We start from the raw sequence: 21,656 nt of genomic DNA, 5'->3' as shown, positions 1-21,656 counted from the left end.
GCAGGAGTCTCGATGGGTGTCGCTGTGTGTGGGAGTGGGTTTTAGCTTGTGTTGGCGTTGCTTTTTTTTTTTTTTTTTGACCGAATGTCACATTCCTTATGAGTGGATTTCTGCCATACATGTTTATTTAAAGTCACTGACCATGTGTACCGTTCTTTTTGTTGCGCCTCTGTAACGCAGAGGTGTCATAATGGATTGCTGTGTGACACGTCTACTTGGGTGTATGGACAGGTGTTGCAGAAAGAGCTGTGGCCCTCGTGGGGGATTTCAGGCAGATTTGGCTACATTAGAATTTGTCACCTCTTCCTGCCCACATCTCACTTGCCTTCTCACTGAGCGCCATGCCACCTCCACACGCTCCCCTCGCTAATCCTCAATCAGACTACATCTCGGGAGACACACATGGGCACAAACACACAACCCAAGTACACAGATTTAGTCACACCGGCTCCCTCGCACACAAAAATCAAACTTTTTAGTGCGCTGTGTCGAGACAGGACTGGCTGGAGTTTGGTGGCATCCTGACCTGAAAACCGGAGCCACCCTGTCACGTCTTGGCAGCTCTGAAAAATGCCATGCATATTAAAACGCCTCTAATTAATATTCATCAGCGCCATGCCCTGTTGGCAGCTGGTCCCAGACCCGTCGGATCAATGAGGTCTCTGCCTCGCTCCTTTGTCTGACACGGATGCAGATGTTTAGAGCATGAAATTAAATTGGTCGCCGTCATTTGGGAATGCATAAACACTAGACTGTTCGCAGTGTGTGTTTGTGTGTCTTTTCCAGTTTCCAGTTGGATGTGGCTCTTGGAGCAAACAAGTAACGCTATCTTCCCCCAGAGTGTGTGACATGTTGATTTTTATTCATGGCAACTTGAATGTCTGCAAGTTAGAGACGTACAAAACAAAAAGTTTCGACACCAAGTGATCGATGCGTGGGAAAGAGAAAAGCAGAGGGTATGATGAAGCAAGGAGAAACGAGCGCGTTGGTGGCAGCTTTGTTTAGGAGTCTGTAATTGAGTCTTAATTGAATTGGCACTGAAGGTAGGATGAATGGATAGTGTGATGGAGGAAGGCAAAGTTTGAGTGAATTGGACCACATCTTTGTCTGCACTTAGCAACAAGAAAATGGGCTCACCGCGCGGGGAAATTTCACGGCAACAGATCAGAATCAGAAACCCTTGACTGAAGAGCAAGGGACAGGAATGAAAGCTTCTCTTGTCATTTTAATGAAAGTACGGAGCGTGTTGTCTGCCACACTTGTCAAATAAAACTTGTTCCATTAGAAATGTATTAAGGAGCCCAGCACAAGGAACAAGGCACTGATATGCATTTGAATACAAGGCCAGGCAGGTAATACTGAACACATCTCTACTGTTGGTGTCTTTGTATTAAAGCACATGAGCTTCACAAGGCCCATATTCATGATGGAAACATGGCAATGAAACAAATGGAAACAGCAGAATGAGAAACACATGCACACAGACAAAAGAAATGTATACAATTTAGCTTTACTTTTTCTGCAGTGGAAAAGGGAAAAGTAATTGCCCCCCTTACAGATTTATTGAGTTTTTTGTTGTTGCTAATTTGCAACATAAACAATTGAAGACATCAAACAAATTGACAGAAATAACTTGAGTAAATACAAAATGAAGTTCTCAAATTACCTTATTTACCAAATGCAAAAAAAAAATTACATTCCAAACCAACCTGGTCTTGCATTAAAAAGCTCCTTAACCCAACTGACTGCGTCTCCTCTACAACAGCTACTATAAAGCAGAACTCATGGTTCTATCATTTGTCACACATCTGTGTCACAATTGATGTTATTTTCCTCATGATGCCAAGAAGTTCCATTTTGTCTGGTTAGTCCTCAAAATATATTTCAAAAAGTGGGGAAAGATCTGGGTGTTCTTTTTAGCAAACATTAGACAGGCCTTTGTGTTCTTTTTAGCCAGCACTGGTGTCGATTCACAGCTCTCACTGGTGTCTTTTCTACTAAATTGGTGTTTGGCGTTACTTAGCACGAGTTCTTTGTGTTTCTATGGCAGCGGGCTGCCATTTTTTCTGTGTTTTTCAGATCATGATGTCTTGTTTGTCTCAATAAGTGAATTAATTTTCTGAAAAACTGCTTTTTTATTTGCTCAAACTATCTTGGTTTGATATTTACATTACTTCTGAAAATCGTCAAAACCAGAAGAAAAAAAATATTGAAAACCCATCGGTGCGTCAGTTTTTGCCCCTTTGTTCCAGTTTCTTGAATCCAATCTTACTACGCAACGCGAACGTAATTGTCAACAATAGCAAATGGAGTATTGCTGCTCACCTTTTAGCTTTTGTACTCCCGTTCGATGAACTTATATATAAACACGTGTGCCTGTGCTCAAGCGTGATATTCTCTGAAAACATTAGTACGAGCCCACATACACACAGACGGTCCTTTTCGCTCTGTGTTCGGCCATATCGACAACAAGTGGCAATTTCTTTCTCTGTCAAATCTATTGATTACTTCTGGATGAGTGAAGGTAATGAGCTTTGGTGTCCTTTGTCTCCCCTGTGATCTCACCTTTTCCCCTGTCTGCAGTAGGCTCACCCACCCCCAGGATGTTACTTGGCAATGATTTTCTGATTAACCCTGTTGGCTGTAGGGTTCACCCACACACTGACGCAGGGGCGTGAAGGGGACTGAGCATGTAAGATGCAATTAGATCTGTGATGGAGAGCCATGTTGATTAAGTGATGTGTCTGCTTTGGGTGTACTGTACCGCCTGCAACGATTAAATCTTTTGAATCATTGTTTTTTAAACTAATGTAGGTTTGATTAAAAGTATCGATTATTGCCAGTGGTCTGAGGCTAAAACCCGCTGCCTATCACAGTTATCTTTGTCCACAGCAGAGGAAGACTATTCTCCATTAGGGTAAGCATTGTGTTTAATGTGTCTAAGGTGGTTCTATCACATTTTACTGTAAAATGAAACCCACTAAACATCGCTTGCGTTTTAGTTACTCTCAACTAACATTTATTGAAGGACTAGTCACCTAACAACAGGTATAGACCTAAGTGAACCTGTAGAAGGACCCAGATTAGATCATTTGTTTCATCCATAGATGAACAGAAGTCTGTTTTATTTAATTTTAGCTACTTTTTAGTTGAAGTTACTGAATGTCTTCAAAAAACTTACACTATAGTGCTGCACTCTGCCTTATAAAACAAAATGAGTGGATAAAGTCTTGATGTGTTTAGATATATATAACAAAGCTAAGTATTCAGAATTGTGTTGGGATTTTTTCCAAACATGTGAAACAAATAGAACAGGGGAAACAATTTGTATTTCTAAAAGCCAGAGTTTTATAATGGTTATTAAGAGTCCTATCGAGACCAAACTAATTTTCACTGCAACTTTATCGATGGTTTCACTGCAGTGCTGGCACTTCCAGTTGCCTGTTTGGATATTCTTAAGTAACTCCTCTGTTCCCTGTGCTTCAGGTGGTGCTGATGACAACCTGATCGAAGGTGGAGAAATGAAGTTTGTGTGTAAGCCGGGAGCGAGGAACATCACCGTGATCTTCCAGCCTCTTTTAAGGTAAATCAAAGAGCAGTTCCCTATATTTCCCACCAAAAAAGCAAACAAAAAAAAGAGAATCTGAATATGTTTGTGATTTTGTTGTTGTTTTTTTAACACAGAACCAGCAAAAAATAATAAATAACTGAAAAAGTTTAGGAGAGAAAATAGAGAATGTAACAGTAAAGTCTAAACGATAAAACTGTGTTCTTAACTGAAGATATTTTTAGACTGTACTCATTATTCGTACAAGTTGCCTCCTTGTGTGAAGTGTCTCTTTTGTCATGCTGGTCTGACAGAGAAGGATGGTCAAGCTACTTAAGACCTACGATGCTTGGGACATGACTCAGTACCACTAAAATGTAAAACTAATGATATTACGCGGCCTCTCAGTGACCAGCTATTGATTTTGGCTGTTTTACGTTAAACAGAGTATCATACATCAAAGATTTCAAACGACGTGTGTCACGTCTGTTCTTCCGTACAAATCTAAAATTGGGATTGACTGCCAGTCCTGCTTTATTTTCCTTGTAGATTGTTTTCATCTGAAGGTCTGGTTTTGTGTTAATATTCTGTATATCTGGTAGTTTTTTGGACAGTGCGATAGTCCCAGTAGAGCAGAGTAAATCTAATACCGAAACCCTTTGATTGAATTGGCGTTCAGGCAGTGACGCATTACCTTTTAGGATCCATTATAATGGGAAGTTGCTTTCCTCCACAGACAGCCAAACATGCATATGATTTTTTTTTATAGCATGCTGTATTTTTATAATGCTTAAAGATGGATTTTGCTACTCTAAATTTGCTGTAGTTTGTCAGGTTAACAAAGGTTTTATTGTACCAGATGGTGAATAAACATACTATTTAAAAGTACAAAAAAATATATATAATAGTTGTATTTCTCTACTGCTAAATCGTGAAACGGGCTTTTAAATGAATTGAATCAAATTAGGCCAGCAAACAGATTGCATTTCAGTAACTATAACCATCTCACATCTCCTTCTGCTTGAGTTATATTGACAGCAGCCATACAGCTTTGGTCTAATTGATTAATAGTCATTGAACACACGTTATCTGTTTAGATTAAGAAGAAGATTAAGTACCCAGTTTTTTTATGTAGAGTTAGGAAAACACTTAAGTCGTCCACTGGTGAATTTCTATTTTGAGACACTTAAAATATGTATTTTTTTTATTATTTTTGATAGTTTGAAAAGAGAGAAAATATAAACCAAAAATCCAGAAAAAAAAAAAAGATTTCATACCTAATTGAGAAATCTGCTTTTTCTAAAGAAGCTTTGTGTCTGCTGCTTAGGACTCAAAACTTGAACCATTTTTTTTCTGTAGGCTTTATGTTTGAACATTTGTTGCTATGACCACTTACTCCAATACCTTTGTGTGCCTCTAATCTTGACTCAAGCTTGAAAATGACCAAGTTCCATCTTTAGTGTTCTGGTTGAGGGACGAAAGGTTTTCTTTAAAGAGTTTATGACACGTGAGTGACCAGTGGCTTTCCAGTGTGTTAAAGCCGTCTTTTACTATTAGCAGAAAAGAAAAAAAGCCAAAAGCGTAATGCTTCCACCTCCATGCTTATGTGCCTGCATCTTTTTTTGTTCTAAATTCAGCACTTCAATTTCTTCAGACCTAGCTGAGACACATTGTGGTCTCTTTTGACAACAGCACCTTCTCTAAATGATCAACGTTCTGCGGCAAAATCAGCGGGAGTCAGTTGCTTTTACAGAAGGGGCCTTCTTACCAGTGCTGTGCTGGACTCTGGTCCCATGTGCCTTCAGTTCATTAACAAGCTCCTGCTGTCTAGTTGTAGGATGATCCATCACCATGCTCGTGATGATCCTCGGCCCATGAGGCAGGATTTACCTTGAAGCTCCAGACTGGGAGAAATTATGGTTGTTTTATACTTTAAAAAATCCCAATAGTTTCTCAGCAATGTTTTTTTTTTTATCACAAGGCTGCAAAAAAATGACTGCAGAAATGTTTATTTTCTTCCCCAACAAATTTAGAAGTGAGTTCACAGAAGCTACCGTTTCGTGTTTGTGCCTCCCCTTCTATATGGAGTGTTGGTAATGTCATGTTAATAAAGCATTGAAAACTGCCTCCACGCCCCAACGCTTCGCACTTTTGTTTTTTCCCCCCTGACATTCAGACCATATTAACATCACTATCTCCGAGCTTTCGTCTGAATAAATGACCAAAAATAAAACGGTGCCTAGCTTCCTTCCTGCTTCTCCTGTGTTGTCTGTAATGGTTCATATCAATCAAAGCAAACTGAGCTTGAACACGAGGCGCTCTCCTTTCTTCCTCTTTCTCTCTCTTCCACCTGGTTTCTCCGGGCCTTTAGTGCCAATGGAGCGCTGTTGTTTGCAGATGATTTTCTAATGGCGAAGCTCTGGCACTCCGCTGATGGATCACCGTGTCTCCTGCAGCCAGTCATGCCACTCATGGCAGCATTAATGGCAAAAGCCGCTGGGGGTCGAAAGATTAGTGTCAGTGCGTGGGAGATAAAACATTCTAGTCTTAATGTTTGATTGCAAATGTTTTTAGGGGCTGTGTTAAGTTCTCGATCCTAAAATTGAGCGATGCCACGCTTTTTATTTTTATATGTTCACAAATCTTATTTTGCCTTCCTAATATAGAAGATGCTCGTAGGTTTATATATCCCGCCTGACTTTGAACGGTCTCAGGCTCCCTTGGAAACACCTTGAGGTGGCGAGGGGACATCTGGGTTGCTTTGATCTGCCCGCTGCCATCATCTCCTCCCTTTGGCTGAATGCTGGAACATGGATTCATTTTAGAGAAAGGAGCTGGAGTGGACTTATAAGATTGATCAGTGTTTGAAGCTGCTTTTTTTTTCTGCAATTACTGTTACTGTGATTCTATATGGTTGTCTGAAATAACTATACTTTGAATACATTGTGTAATCAACCAGACATCAGAACTGGGCATTTTTCAGCAGATCAAATTCCAGAAATTCTGATTATTCTCACCCAATCCACAACATGCATCAAAAGTAAGAAATTACACCATTTTTGATGGATCACAAGTATCCACCAACAGCACAATTCACTCTTGTTTCAAACTGTACTACATTATTTACTTTAAATAGAAAAAAAAATGTTATAATGGGAATCAGCAGGTAAGAAAACCATACAAACATATCGGCCAGGAAAAGCCTGACCGGTGCCTCTCCAGTTCACTGCTCTGTCTTTAAAGTGGCGTGCACACAAATATGGTGCATGAGGAAGTGTTTGTGCTTCTAGCAGCCAATTTAGTTTGACTTGTGGGGTCTTCTGCTGACATTTGGGTGGTATTTGCATCTCCGGACGAAGCTGGCATTTTGAAAAGTTTCAGCGGGCTTCCAATCTTCCCCTGTTAACAATCCGAAGAGTGACGAGGAACGAATATGCATGCTCACTGCCAGCAAAGAGATTTCTCAGCCAGTGACCTTCATAATTTTTTAAAGTGGTAATACAATATGTAGTTAAATACGACTGCAAGCAGTTGTGTGTGTGTGTTTTTTAAAATATGCCCGTTTGTGTTTCTGACTTTGTAAACTAAAATGGCTAAGAAAGTTTTCAGCTACAGTTCTACGAGAAGAGTCTTCTGTTTTTGTCACACTTAAATGTTTCAGATTTTGCTAATTCTGATTTAATTCAGTAAAGCTGCTATCCAAACCAAACCGGCTTTGTACTCCGTAAATAAAGTAAATAAAAGACTAAGTAAATAAAATGATAACTTCAAAACCTTTTTTTTTTTCATTGACTCAGGTTTTCTTTATCCATTATTAAAATCAGTTTTATCCGAAACATTTAAGTCTGACAAAAAAGGGAAAATTTGTAGTGGGGTGAACACTTTTGAGCAGCACCATTTATAATTTTAGTTTGATCATTACAGTGAGAGTCAACAAATCACTTTCACAGTTCTGTTATTTTGCTGAGGACTGCACGCCTCAGGCAGGAAGAAAAAAAAAAATGACATCATGCCGATTCTCCTCTTGACGCACTTTAAAACACACATCTAAGGCTGTGCGGCTGCTGAGCTGAAAAGAGGGATGCGTTTTAATGCCCAGCGCACACAGGTGAAGTAAGCAGACACACCAACAGAGAGCTGACTGCAGCTGTGCAGCAGCGGGTGGCCTTTTTTTTCCTTTAGAGCAGCATAGCCTTCAGTACTGTTCGAAACAAAGCAGTGATTTTCCATTTTTTGTTTTTGTTTTGCCTTCATCTTTTGCAACAGCAACTTTGTACAGTGGCTGGAGCAATAGCAACTGGGTGCAACTCTAAACACATTCTTCCTTAAAGAACCTGACAGCTCATCTCCTTTTCTATTTTTGATGCATTTTTTTTTTTTTTGGTTAAGAGTGTTCAAGTTAAAACTATTATTTTGATTTGTTTTACTTGTAAAACTTCTACCCAAAGTTAGGGCCCAGTTTTTTCTACTTTTGATATTGATTGCGGTTTTGTTGTCAGGAATTTTTCTCAGCTTGGAAGACGTGCACAGTTGTTCTGTTCTTCATAGTCAGGTATAAAATATTGAACCGTCAACGTAAACAGCATAGATTTCTCAAAGTACGCACTCAGCACTCCTTTATTGCACCCAAATTAAAATTTTCATTTAATTTATTTCAATAAATTAAATGAAATCGTATTATCTCCAATGATTCAATGATTTCCAAAAAATAATTTATAGTGATGTTAATTAGATTAAAGGAAAGCGATCAGATTTCTGTTTAGGCATATTTAAATAACTCTGAATACATAGTGCACTACATAATCTAGGTTCTCCTTTTCTTTAATGTTTCTATTCAACATATTGCCAAAACATGACAACTGGTCTTGTATAAAATACATTTAAAAAAAACTTTAATTTTCCTGCTGCAAAGCCTTCATTTTTGTTCTCCTATTTGGTTTCACATTTGAAATTAAACTGAAACGTGAAGTTACACCTGATGCAAGCGTCCATGCATGCATGGATTTAAAAGTGTGAGTGTGTAGGGAAAGAGTCAGAGGTTGGGAGATTGACAAGGTGCCTGTGGGGGGTGCAAAGAGAAGCACAATGGGACAAGCGATGGGAGTGGATGGAGCAGAGATTTGAGAAAAGGGACAGAAAGGCTCTGCCTCCCACTGGTGCAACCTGCGGTGAAAATGACACTCACGGTGAATCTGCACTAATTTCACATAATTATCAACTCCCCTTCTTCTGTAGTGCACATATGCCAAGAAAGGACTAAGAGCAAGAGCAGATGTAAAATACATGTAATAAACTAAACAAGGTTTTTCTCTCAAGGTGTTTTGTTACGCTGTCCACTTGGAAAGTTATTTTTTAAAATTATTTTTCACTTTTTTTTTTTGTTGACATAGCCTTCACGTGAAAAGGCTCAATGATGACTTTATTTTGAACTGAATAGAGGGTAGCGATGTGTAGGCTTATTGAGAATCCTATTGTTCCAAAATGAATTGCATATACGTTTCTGTTATTATTGATTTATTTTGTTACCTAGACTCACTACATTCATTCCACTGATTTCACAGTGTGTCAGAAACATTCCTTAGAGATTCTAGTCTGTTTTGACATAACGCCAAGTATGCGCAACTGCATGGTGTTTCATCATGCTGCTGTTGCTGCGGATTGGTCCGGCACATCTATGATGCAAATCTCCTGTTCTTTCACATTCCAAAGGCATTTATTGGTTTGAGATTTGACGACTGCGAGGGCCGTTGGAGTACAGTGAATTCCTGAAGATTAAAAGAGTTTTGAGATTGAGTTTTGTCACATGATGATGAATTGTTCAGCTGGGTTTAACAGTCAGATGATGGATAAAATATTGCTGTTGAAGAGATGGACACGGACAGAGTCGTGTTTAAACAATGACCCTGCTAACTGAATGTTGCGGCTGAAACCAAGACTTGCCAGACATGGCATATTTTCTAGTCTATTACTGTCCAATTTGGGTGAGCCTGTGCAATTTGTAGCCTCGGTTCCCTGTTTGTAGCTGACAGGAATGCCGATCGCTATGTTCTGCTGCTTCAAGGTGAGATTATATTCGGCGCAGGTTGTAAACAACAACTACTGTGTCACACACACACGCATACACGCACGCACACACGCACACACACACACACACACACACACACACACACACACACACACACACACACACACACCCCTACCTAAGGAGAGATGTAAAGTATTCTAATAGTTATGCTTTTTGGACTGTATGACGAAGCCAGAGTACCCAGAGAGAACCCACACATGCACAGAGAGAACATGCCAAACTCCTTGCTACAGAAAGTCCTCTTCATCACAAATCAGTTTCAACGGAAATCTGTAAATGTATTCCATAAAACAATATATTAGTAGATTAGAACACCTTTTTGAAATAAATTAGCGATTTAACAGTTTATCTGCAACTCCCTCCGCATCACTTGCCTCAAACATAAAAGTGTGCTCTCTGCAGTGAAGCTGCAATGCCCAAGTTGTTTGTTGTTGGGCCTCTGTTTTCATTTCAGACCAGTGCCTTTTAATTACTAACGCAGGACACATTTTCCCTCAACATCTGTCATCAAGCTCTGAGAGATGTCTGTATGGTAGGCTATTAAAATGCAGCCTGGATGGCCTAGCCTTAAGTCCTGCTCACACATACGTGCACATAAAGCTTTGCTCCGCCAGCCCTTGCTCTCTTTTCTAATCTTTTCTCACTCGCTCTGAGGATTTTCCTCAGTAAACAGTACTTCTATTTCTCTCTTTTTTTTCTTTTTTCTTTTTTTTTTACCAGCAACTCTTAAAAACGTAGTGCAGATTCAAGAAAGGGTGGGTTTTACCCTGGAAAGGTTGAAGAGGGATACACAGAAATAAAGCAGCGAAGATGATGGAGAGAAAAGCAGAATGAAGGGATAAAAACAGCAAGGCTTCAGAAAGTCTGCAGTTTAACAACAAACATTGACTTTTTTTTTTTTCGTCCAACCTTGGTTCACCCGTAAAAGGCTAACAATATAATCATCGTCTTTCGTTGATATCTTGGGAGGCTCCTCACTATTGCAACATTTAATTTGATCAGTTTACAGCTTTATGTTTAATTTAACGTATGAAAGACCCATCAATAAATACCCAAATCTTGAGAAACTGTGGTGTTTTACTCAAGGATATCATAGTGTTCAGAACTTAATATTTACTTACAAAGCCCATCTCATGCTAAATTATATGTTGAAATACTGAGAACTGTCATTGTAATTTATAGAACCTTGTGAAAAACTGTTAAATCCAACAAATAACCTAATTTGTGGGTGTTTCATGGAGTTAAATAAGAATGGAACAATGGACCATCTACACACACACACCTACACACACACACACTAGATATTGTGCAAGAGATTGGATCCATCATTGTGGGGGTCTTTTCTCCGGGTATTGAAGGTGGATAAACTCATTGATTGTGTTTATCTATCCCATAATGGAATCAGACTGGGTTCCCTAGGCAACAGGTCCAACAGACACCTTAAGCAGACAGTCGTCAGTCGTAGCTTAAGGGGGTCTAGTCTCAGCAGTGGACTTCTTATGAAGTCGGCTTATAGGTTCCGGGAGGGTTGAAGGTTTACGTGGGGTAAAATAGTAGATGCTGGGAATAGTTGACTGGTCAGATTAGAGGTGGGAATTGTGCTTGGACAAATGGTAACCTAACATAATGCTGTTCGCTTCAGTGTCATTTCCCATAGTGCCTTATTGGCTCCTGGTGGCTGCTTTTAAAGGGGATTAAGTTTTTTTTTTTTGGGGGGGAGATTTTAGTAATCTGTATAACAGGATAGTTTGTTACCAAAAGGAAATTGCATGAAATGGAAGATCCTCATTTCTTCTATTCTACATTAATCAAGCCTAACTCTCTTCCTCCGACCTGAAACTATGAAAGGACAGAAGAGGGAGGACAGAATGCCCTTAATGCTCTTCGAATGAATGCCGGCGGGAGCCGCAGCCAAGAGAATTACTGAGCCACAGAGAGAAAGCACAGGAAAATGTTTTTTGTCAAACCTCTGTCTACTTTTCTGGTGTGTGACCTAACCCTCACAAAGATGAGAAGCATGACAGCACTCTACCTCTCATTAAAAACACCAAAATCTAGAGAAATGATACACGGCAACTCTGCAGCACACCTTTTACTGCAAGAGATGAGGTGATTTACAGAAATTCTTTTGTTATTGTCTCCTGCACGTCCTTGTGTTCTTTCCCTTTGAATTCAGCCTCCGCTGCCCGTCTTTTCCCTTTCCCATCTTTCTTTCCTTTGACAACATGACCTGCCACTCTGCGTTACTGTCACATGAGCGAGTGCCAGCCCCCACATCACAGCAGCCTTTGATTGGCCAGGCCTTTCCAGGTCGGTGAGCTGCTGCCTGATAATAACCTTGTTTGATTGCTGGAGCAGAGATGTAATTGATTGATCTGCTCACCCTGTCTGGGGCCTGGGCTTCTGAAGTAGCCCAGTGTGTGCGTGGGTGTGTGTTGAAGTGGGGAGGGGGGTATTGGTTGATTGCTGAACGGAGCTCCAGATAAGCATACATGCACACATGCCTCGACCCACTGCGCAGCTCTCACACACATACACACACATTTGCCTGCTCTGGTATTGTAAGACATAATATTCTCCAAGTATTATAGGCGTATGGATGATGGAAGAATAATATGAAGGCATTTTGTGTTTAAGCTCTCTCCAGCCCATCTGCTCTGTGTACCTCTCTAAACAAAACCCACCAACCAATCAACAAGTCATTAAACCTCATTAAAATTCTCCCAACTCCCTCTGAAAGGATTATTTACTTCCTAATTGGTGGTTATATAAGTAAATCTATCTTTGTGGACGGTTAATTATTTTCAAAGATAGATGGTATCAGCTAACTGCAGCATTCAGTGTATTTGTGGCTAAATAGACAAACTCTAAATAGCATTCACACTTACTAATTTAGAATCAACATTTATCCCCCCTCCTCTCCAACACACACACATTCGTTATACAAGTGAATAAGATAACAAACAAGATGTTGTGTTTTGAGGGTTTTTTTTTTTTACTGTAATTTGTTTGTTTAATTGTATTGTACTCATGAGAAAAATATACAGTTTTCTGTTCAGCTTATTTATGCGCCAATTCTCAATGAAAGCCAAAACAAGGAGCTTTAAAAGTCAAAACGGTGCGATTCATATCTAAATATTGTGTGAATATAAAACATTGTACATTCGTCTTAAGCTTTATAGCAGAATGACGACAATTTTCTGGCAATGTTTACTGGCATTCTTAACACTTTATAATTCCCTTACCTTTGGCTTAAGGAATTATAAGCCGGAGAAACAAAATCCAGATTTTTGTACATGTATAAGAAAAAGTTTTTCTTGTTTTCAGTGTTTTAACATGACACATTTTCCTATATGCTTTTGAAATGTGTTTTTGTTCTGGGTTGGGATTTTTTTTTTTTTTTGTACTCCTCCTTTTTTGGAGGAGACATCTTAAAAATAAACAATGTTTTGCAACATTTTTCTTTGTGTGTGTGTGGGGGGGGGGGGGGGGGGGAATGCCACCCTGTGCCCGGATTGATTGAATTGCTTTAACATTGTTGCTTAATAAAGAAATAGTTTCACCAGTGGAGGAAGCAGCTCTGTACCAGGCATGTGACGGGAGGCGAGGGGGTCTCATCACAAAAAAAAGAAATGAAACAAAACAGTTTTTTCTTGATTTATTACATCCACACAAAGCAGAACAAGCATCTACAGCAGTAATGACTTTAGTGGGATTTCTACCAGAACAAACTATAAAAGCGAATGAACAACAGAAGAGAGGTGAGGGGAAAAAGAAAAAATACCCCAGCAAAAATCCATTTTGTTTGATGTTAGTGTCTCAGCCTTGCAGAAGATTCTACAGGAAAAACCCTGAGAAATAACATTAGGGGCATCTTGTAATGTGATTTCTGCTATGTGTGAATATGAGATTTCTAATGGATCCGAGCACATTAGAGGAGTCTTTATCTGTAGTATTTATTCCCCCTTGGTTTCAAATGCAATTTGCTAAGTACGACATTTCACTCAGCTCCAGTTTACCAGCTTTCTGGCTTGAAGGGATATGGGGGAGAATAATAATATAATAAGGGATATGTGGGGGAGGAGGGGGCAAGGGGGACGCACGTGTACAGTATAGCATTTGCGACAAATTGGTACTTTATAAGAAGCATATTCTGTCCCTGTTATTTGGAGAATATGCAAAGATAATAGCTGTAGGAGAGAGATTCTGCTGTGTTTTTGAACATTTTCATCTACGTGTGATTGCAGTGAGGGGAGATTTAGGAGGGGATTGTATTTGCAGATGCGTTGGACCTTTCCAACACTTCAATATTCAAAATATGTTTGTATTCCCAAAAGGTTTCACAGTAGTATGGGGATTTGGAAGGACAAACATGGGCGTTCTGGTCAGAACAACCCAATATTTCTCTATAACATAGGTGTAAAGTAAAACCTAAAAATGCTTTTTTGTTTTTTTTCTTTCCCCCAAAGTTAAGTATTCTTTTCCAAGCAAAAATCTTATCACAAGTTTTAAAATTGTATCGTTAATAACACCTGTGTGGTTTTGAAGGTTTACTATTTTATCTCATGGCTCTTATGCTAAATATGAAGTGTTTAACATGCTATAGCTACGTTACAGCTTAAATTTAAAAAAAGTTATGCATGTACATCACTGGAGATTCTGTTCTGTTAGCTTGGTGTGTGGGTGATGAAATTGGTTATCCATTTGTCACGAGTCTTCCTTTACAGCAGCCATAGCTGTAAATATGCTGCGCAAAAATCTTAATATAGTTGTTTGAAAAAATGTGTTTGTCATTCTCTGAAATAAAATCTAGAAAGTTAGATAACTTTCTGTTTTGAACAGAAGGTTATGTTTTTGCCTGCTTGCTTTCGGTGCCTTTGGCATGTTGAGTCTTATTTTTTAAATCTATCATAACACCTTTTGGTTCTAATCTGAAAGCAGACTTTAATCAATGGCAATTTATAATTTTCCAGTGAAGAGAGAAACAGAAATAAAATGAAGTTCATACTTAAATTTAAAAAAAAAACAAACAAACAAAAAACACCTTTCTGGTATTTCTCAAGATTTAATCCAAATGTTGTTTTCAGAGCACTGAGCTATTTGGGGCAATGTGACATTTCAAGAGCAGCCAACCAGTGTCCCAATTCTTACATCGTGAGAAGGACAAAGATTCATATCCACCCTCAGTTTTCCTGGCGCTCTGATGTCTGCTTTTGAGTTATGAGGGTCACGGCATCCCTGATTAACATTCTCATTTACATGTTTCTGTCAGCATTTCCGCAAATCGTCCCAAATCAACCAATACGGCGCACTCCGAGCTCTCCAGGGGCTTAATGAGCTAAATTAAGAAGGAAGTCATTTAACCCCTGCCTGCAACGCAATCACGCGCCCATATGCACAGCCTCGGCGTTGCTCGGCATACCTGCTCATCACAACCAAACAAGCAGGAGCGCGCCAGCACATACGCACCGTTGTATTTGCCTCACCTCCACCCCAGATTTCAGTAGATGGGAGATAGAGCAAGGCCATTATGCAAATGTCAGGTGTCAAGTGTAAATGAGGTTGGAGGGATGGGTAACAGAAGTATTGAATATCACACCGGCTCCCTTGGCAACAGCGCCGAGGTACAGTAATGAGAGCATTCCAGGATGTGGGCTGGCAAAAGCTTCGTTACACTGAAAGATAGAAATGTGAGAGATATGAATTTAGTCCGCTGGGTCTCGCTGGTTTAAAAAAGCATAGATGGCACCATCTGCTTTGTGTGCGGTACAAAGGAGATTTGAACAGGCGGGTTCTATTCTTACAAATCTGCGAGAGTTAAAGCCGCATCAACTTTTTATAGGAAGATTGAGAAAGTCGTTTTATCGCAGAATAATATTTATTTAAGCGACATGATGTGAACAAAATACCGGATTTCTGTTTGGAGACATGTTTTATATATGCTTCCCCAAAGCTTGATAACGTGTCCTAATGCCTAATTAATTGCCTCACTTCAGTTTCTCATCATCTCATCCTATTGCTCAGACCGTCTTCTTTGTTCATCTGGCTCTCTTCTTTCACCGACTCATCTCCTGCTCTCCCATGGGTCCTCATGCAAAGATGAAACATTCCCGTCATTAAAAAGACCCGAGTCGACAACCGTTAATTTAATTATTGATAAAAATCTGAACAAATAATTGTCTAAAGGTCATCTAAATGTTAAACTTGAAGTCTCCGTAATCACATTTTTATCAGAGAAAACCAACCCATAGAAAAACAGTCTGCCAATGAAAGCTTAATGTTTTTTTTTTTCCAGAAAAGATGAATTTCACATACCTGATTACCTTCCCAAACCATAATCACTGTTAAATAGATTATGAGATGATTTCATTAGGGATTTTTTTCTACTACAGTGTTAAACTAAGGCTGGTTTGGTTTTCCAAGCTGAGCTCCACACTGTTATGTCACTAGAAACATCTCATTCAGCGAGTGTTTGTTCCTTTCTCTCCTTTATTCTGAATTTTGGCCACGTAAGGAAACCCGTTGAATGACACAAATCACATCATTTATTTTAGTAGCCCCAAAAACATATCCTCATTTCACCATTCCCAGTGACTCTGTGATTCCTAATATGATTGTTCACAGCATTTATGACTTTTTTTAACTTGATCAGGTATCAACAGAGCAGAAAGTGTTTTGAAAGCACTTCAGAAATGTTGATTGAACTGAAATAAAAAGAATTGGATTCGTAGCCAAGCCTTGTTCGGAGCATTAATAAGCGTAAACTATGTGATGAATAATAGCAAATGAACAGCAGGAAAATAAGAGGCAGGGAGATAATTATTCCTGTGCTAGTACCACTTCTTTCATTTATGTTGTTGCTGAATGGCTTTTACTTTTTTGTCTTAAGTGCTTTTCTTTGAACCAGCTAAGAGTTGGTGCAGAGGTGGCACCGGTCTCTCAGATTTATTTGTTTATTTTCCTTTTTTTTTTTTTTTTTTTACAGTGACACTGGCACAGTTGAGTAAACGACTAAATGTAAAGGCCAGAAAAAAATTCTGCATTCAATATGTCCAGCACAATAAGTTTTAAAAACGTAATTTTGTAGAATAAGTTTACCATCAACTTTAAGCAAAAATGTGTTCAAAAAACACTCCTTTGTAAAAATGAATTCATATTAAACTCGCTTTGTTTTATTATGATATTTTCACCCAAAAGGAACTTTTATGGTTTTGTTACTCTTAGCACGAATACCTCTGCAGGAGCTTTTTTGGTGAAATGTTGTCTGACTATGTGGTAGGATACCAAAAATATATATCAGCATGACTGTGGTGGTTGTTCCAAACTGCTAATTGGATGCTGACTATGTAATAAGAGCTCCAGCAACCTGCTTCAGCACAATAGCTACAGAAAACAGAATAAACTGGTCAATGAGTAGAAGACTATAGCTAAGTAGAACAGAATAATAACAATTAAAATTATTTTATTTCAGAAACAGGAAAATCAAAAGATCAAAAGTACATGCCAAAAGCAATGTACATTAACAGTTAAAAAGCACATAGCAGAAAAGCCTTTTAACGATGTTATTACGACCCTTAACAGTATTTTAAGATATTTTTCTATAACAAATGTACAGACAGTAAAACGGGTGTATTGAAATCCTTTCCATTGCATTTTCATCCTCAGTTCCCCACATGTTGCAGCACAGACAGTAACTTCCACTCTCTCCCAGGAGACAAAGCTGTCAGCTTTAGCAACATAAAGGGATAGCAGTGACTGCATCCTGCAGCTTGTTGTTGAACCAGAATCTCTCATAATCAAAACTTGCTTAGATAATTAGGTTAGTTTGTCATTTCTCGGCCCACAAGACGGACGCGGCGTGGGAGAGAGAGTGGGCCGCCAGCTGTCATGCAGACAGGTAAAATGGATCAGTTGTGTCTCATTTTATCAGTGAGTTGTTACTGTCAGTTTCAGAGCCTAGGTGCGAGGTGCTGATGTTAGTAAATAGGTTTTTGACAAAGGAAAAAAAAAAACACAGTTGTTGCTTCCCCCTCATTAAAAGTTGGCATATGAAAGTATTTTTCTTTTCACTCAACAACTCTGTTCATATATGCAACAGAAAAAAGTGGATGCTTTTGTTTGCATCTTCAATCCATGACCTTCAGCGTGTTCAGTAGCATCTAAATGGGAGGTTATGGTTCTCAGTTGGGGAAAAAATGCAAACTTCCTTCCATGTCAGAAATTTAAATTTAAGTCCCGAAAGTGATGAAAAATGCACACAGATTAAATTTAAAAAAAAGCTAAATAGTTGTGCTTTTTTGATGCTACGAAGCTCCACAACAACAGATCAGTCTTCTGGCATTCAGTGACAGGATAAATGCTGTTAAAGAGCGTTCAATGTAAAAATGGGGCGTCTGATTTGGAAACCGATGTCAAATGTTGGATGATTTGTGAGTTATTTGACGGTTGTGGTCCTTCAAGTGTGCTTAAGGCACTTTTACCCTGTATTTTTCATCTCTTTCATCTTTGCGCCATCTTTCATGCTATAGTTTAAGGCAGATTGAAACACTGCAACATATTCCCCAAATTGACTCTTTATTATCAGGGTTACGTTGCAGGGCCCTTAAGACCCATGGTAACTCACCGAAGTCAGAACTTTTATCCTTTCTGGGTTCACAGTGGTGGACTGAGTTTCCCACTGAATGCAAGAGCAGATTCTCTGGCAATCCTAGCTGCAGGCTAAAACCCAACCTTTCAAATAGTATTTTACCAGCCTGAGACTTTTTTTTGTAGTTTTTTTTTTTTTTTAGACTCGCCATTGGAGAGCTGATGTCAAGTAGGGTTTACTCAACCTTCATGCTTCTCTTTTCACAAGACCGACCACCTTGTATCTCACAGAACTCCATTCACACCTCTTTTTATGATTGCATTTGTGAAAATGTTTCAGCCGCTGTTGAGGCTTGAGCAAGTGACCATTTTTGAAAAGTTAAGCTATAATATGTAGATAACGTGCAGTACATGTGAAAGTATTTACACTTTTATCCAACTCACGTTTTTCATGTTGTGGCACGAGATTTACTTATTTATATATTTTTAATAATACAATTGAAAGCAGCCTCTTGGAGCACACCGCACAGGTCAAGGATAAAGCAGGGTTGGGATCTAATACAAGTTTTCACACAGAGCACAGTTCAATCCATCATTCAAAAAAAATGGAAACGGCATAGCACATCTGCAAATCGACCAAAATATGATTGTCCACATAAAGTGATGACTGGCTGGCAAACAGAGCCTCTCTAAGGGAAACGGTGTCGGTGCCTTTAGTGGCTTTAAAGAGGTTTCAAAGATCCTCTGCTCAGGTGGCAGAACTATTAGTTTTGCTGTCCACTAGTCTTTCCTTTATGAAAGAGGTTTCAACAAGAAAATCTTTTTTTGAAAGAACGTACGAAGAAGTTGAGTTTGCAGTTTGCAGCAGGACATATAGAGGACGTGGCTAATAACTAAGGAGATCTTCTGGCCAGATTGGGTTAAACATTTTTTGCCTTACATCCAAAATTCTTTTGAAAAAGAAGTGTGCAGCAACAATGACTAGATATAAAAAGTTGGTTGAAACATTTTCAAATAGACTTGCAGCCATAATTGTTGCTACAAAACTGTCAATCCAGATTTATATATATATATATATATATATATATATATATATATATTTTTTTTTTTTTTAAAAAGGTTGACAAGTATGCATATTTGCGCAATTAGAATACTTTTGCATCTGCTATGTGTCTGTAGATGTAGGGCGTTTTTGTGAAATTGAAATTAAAATGTCACATTTAAACTTTTTCTGCAGCCAACATTTTTATATTTTATTGAGACACATCTTCACCTCAGCCTCTGCTGTTTACTTTACATATTTTTTTGTAGACATCAACTCAAAATAAGACGGATTAGCAAGCTGCTACTTCCATCATCTTATGTTACAGCCCAACACTCGTGCTTATTAAATTAAACATGGACAGGGCATTTCTGCAGATTTAAATCCAGCCTGCATTTCACCCCTTTTACTGTTTGATTGTATAATTATCAGGCCCTTTAACGGATTGTATTAAATAATTTACATCATTTATAGTTAATTATCTTGCTAATTAATTTAAAACCCAATGGTCTGCTTTGAAACGTACCCAGCAGGGACTCTTCCTGTCCACTCTCCTCGTTCCCCTTGCCGTCATCTTCCTCTCCCATTCTCCTCAGTGCCCTTTGGTAATCTTGATACTTGAAATATTTCATAGACAGGCTCTCTGTTTACCCATATGGCCAAGTGCATAAAAGCTCGCCACTCACACGTTGCCCCCCACACCTGTCACTTTCTTAAAGTGAAACACTCAAAGTTAAAGGTCAGTGCTAGCTCAAGGTTGCCTCTCTCTATCTCATTCTCTCTCTCTCCCTCCCTTTTCCCCTAGAGAGCCCTCTCTGGTGGACACCGGCTCACACTCAGACGAAGACATGGCATTACAAAAAGCCGGCCTCGGAGAGGCTATGAAGGGATCAATGAATAATTTAACCCCTAACATCATCTTTCCCCCCTTGCCAGTAATGTATCCACAAACATCGTTGGGTGTGTGGGGAAGTATTGCCACTTTCATTCAGCTGACGCCCCCTGCTTGTCGAGGGGCGGCTATTTCGGCGGCGTAATGTGATGTGTGGGTGCGTTATCGGAGCTGTAGGTATGACAGACACACAGCCCTAGAGCTGACTTCCTGGAATTGCATTTTGTTGGCCGCCTCCAATATGAGACCTGTCACCTCGTTCCCTCCAGGCCATGCAAACCGTGATTGAGGCATTTCTGTGAGGTGTCACTATCAAGGGTACACACTTGAGGTTTTTTTTGTGTTTGTCTCTGCTTGTGTGCAATGGGTAATAGGCTGCAGAAGAGTTTTATACGTTTTCAATTATATGTCCTCTCCTTCTTTTCGGTTTTTCTCTCTGCATCGTTCATTTTCTTGCAGTCTCTCCCTTCTACCCTTGATTTGCCCTTACTTCTTCCTTTACTTTCTTCTTCACCTCCTGTGCCCTCTCCTCCTCTAGTCCTCTGTCAACACTGTCATAGTTTGGGAAGCCCTTCAGTGTATTACAGACCTCTCACCAGCGGTTCTCTTTATGGCACTTTCTCTTTTTAAATTCAATCAGGCTTCAATGGAGCGCCCAGAACCATTTCAATTTACTACCTGGATGCCACAGGATGGAAAGTCCTACACCAACAGAAGGGCCTAAATGGAACTGAGGGCTGAGAGAGAAGAGACGAGAGGTGGAGGAAAGGTCTGGAAAGGAGGGAGGGAGTTGTACTGAAGTGGTGCCACATAGAGATAACACAGAAGGAGAAGTAAAAATAGAAGGAGGAATGGGAATTAGAGGGGAGCAGGGTAAGGGAGAAAGATGAGGTTAAAGGGGACAGGCTGAAATGTTACAGAGAATAAGAGGCTATGGAGAGTGGAGAGATGGACAACAGCTGAGGCAGATATTAAACAGGGATCCCAAACAGTCTGGAGAACTATGGCTATGATTAAAGTATTACCAGGGTTTTATCCATCCATCCATCCATCCATCCATCCATCCATCCATCCATCCATCCATCCATCCATCCATCCATCCATCCATCCATCCATCCATCCATCCATCCATCCATCCATCCATCCATCCATCCATCCATCCATCAAATTTTATTTGTATAGCACATTTCTGCAACAAGGCATTTCAAAGTGCTTCACATACAGTAATTAAAATAAAAATAAAAACAGCATGTGACATAGAATAAACACTGAGGAAGAGAAAGAGATTTTAAGAAAGCATTAAAAAGGAAACGGTAAGAAAGAGAAATAAAAATAAATTAAAAAGAAAGGATAAAAACATTAAAAATAAGCAACTCTAAACAGGTGGGTTTTAAGTTGAGATTTAAAGGCACCCAGTGTTTCAGCTGTTTTACAGTTTTCTGGAAGTTTGTTCCAAGTTTGTGGTGCGTAGAAGCTGAATGCTACTTCTCCTCATTTGGTTCTG

The 21,656-nt window shown here is 39.3% G+C and overlaps 1 protein-coding gene across 2 annotated transcripts in view; it reads left to right on the top strand.

Moving 5' to 3' along the window:
• exoc4 (exocyst complex component 4) overlaps window positions 1-21,656 on the top strand; it is a 112,786-nt gene that overhangs the window by 36,780 nt on the left and 54,350 nt on the right. For both annotated transcript variants that reach the window (XM_008400669.3, XM_008400670.3), the window contains exon 11: window positions 3,487-3,583. In XM_008400669.3, the coding sequence (XP_008398891.1) occupies window positions 3,487-3,583 (97 nt within the window). The remainder of the gene's footprint in view (window positions 1-3,486; window positions 3,584-21,656) is intronic.

This window comes from Poecilia reticulata, chromosome 23, assembly GCF_904066995.2.
Source record: "Poecilia reticulata chromosome 23, P_reticulata-male-v2, whole genome shotgun sequence".
NCBI lineage: Eukaryota > Metazoa > Chordata > Actinopteri > Cyprinodontiformes > Poeciliidae > Poecilia > Poecilia reticulata.
This window is presented reverse-complemented; position numbering and strand designations above follow the sequence as displayed.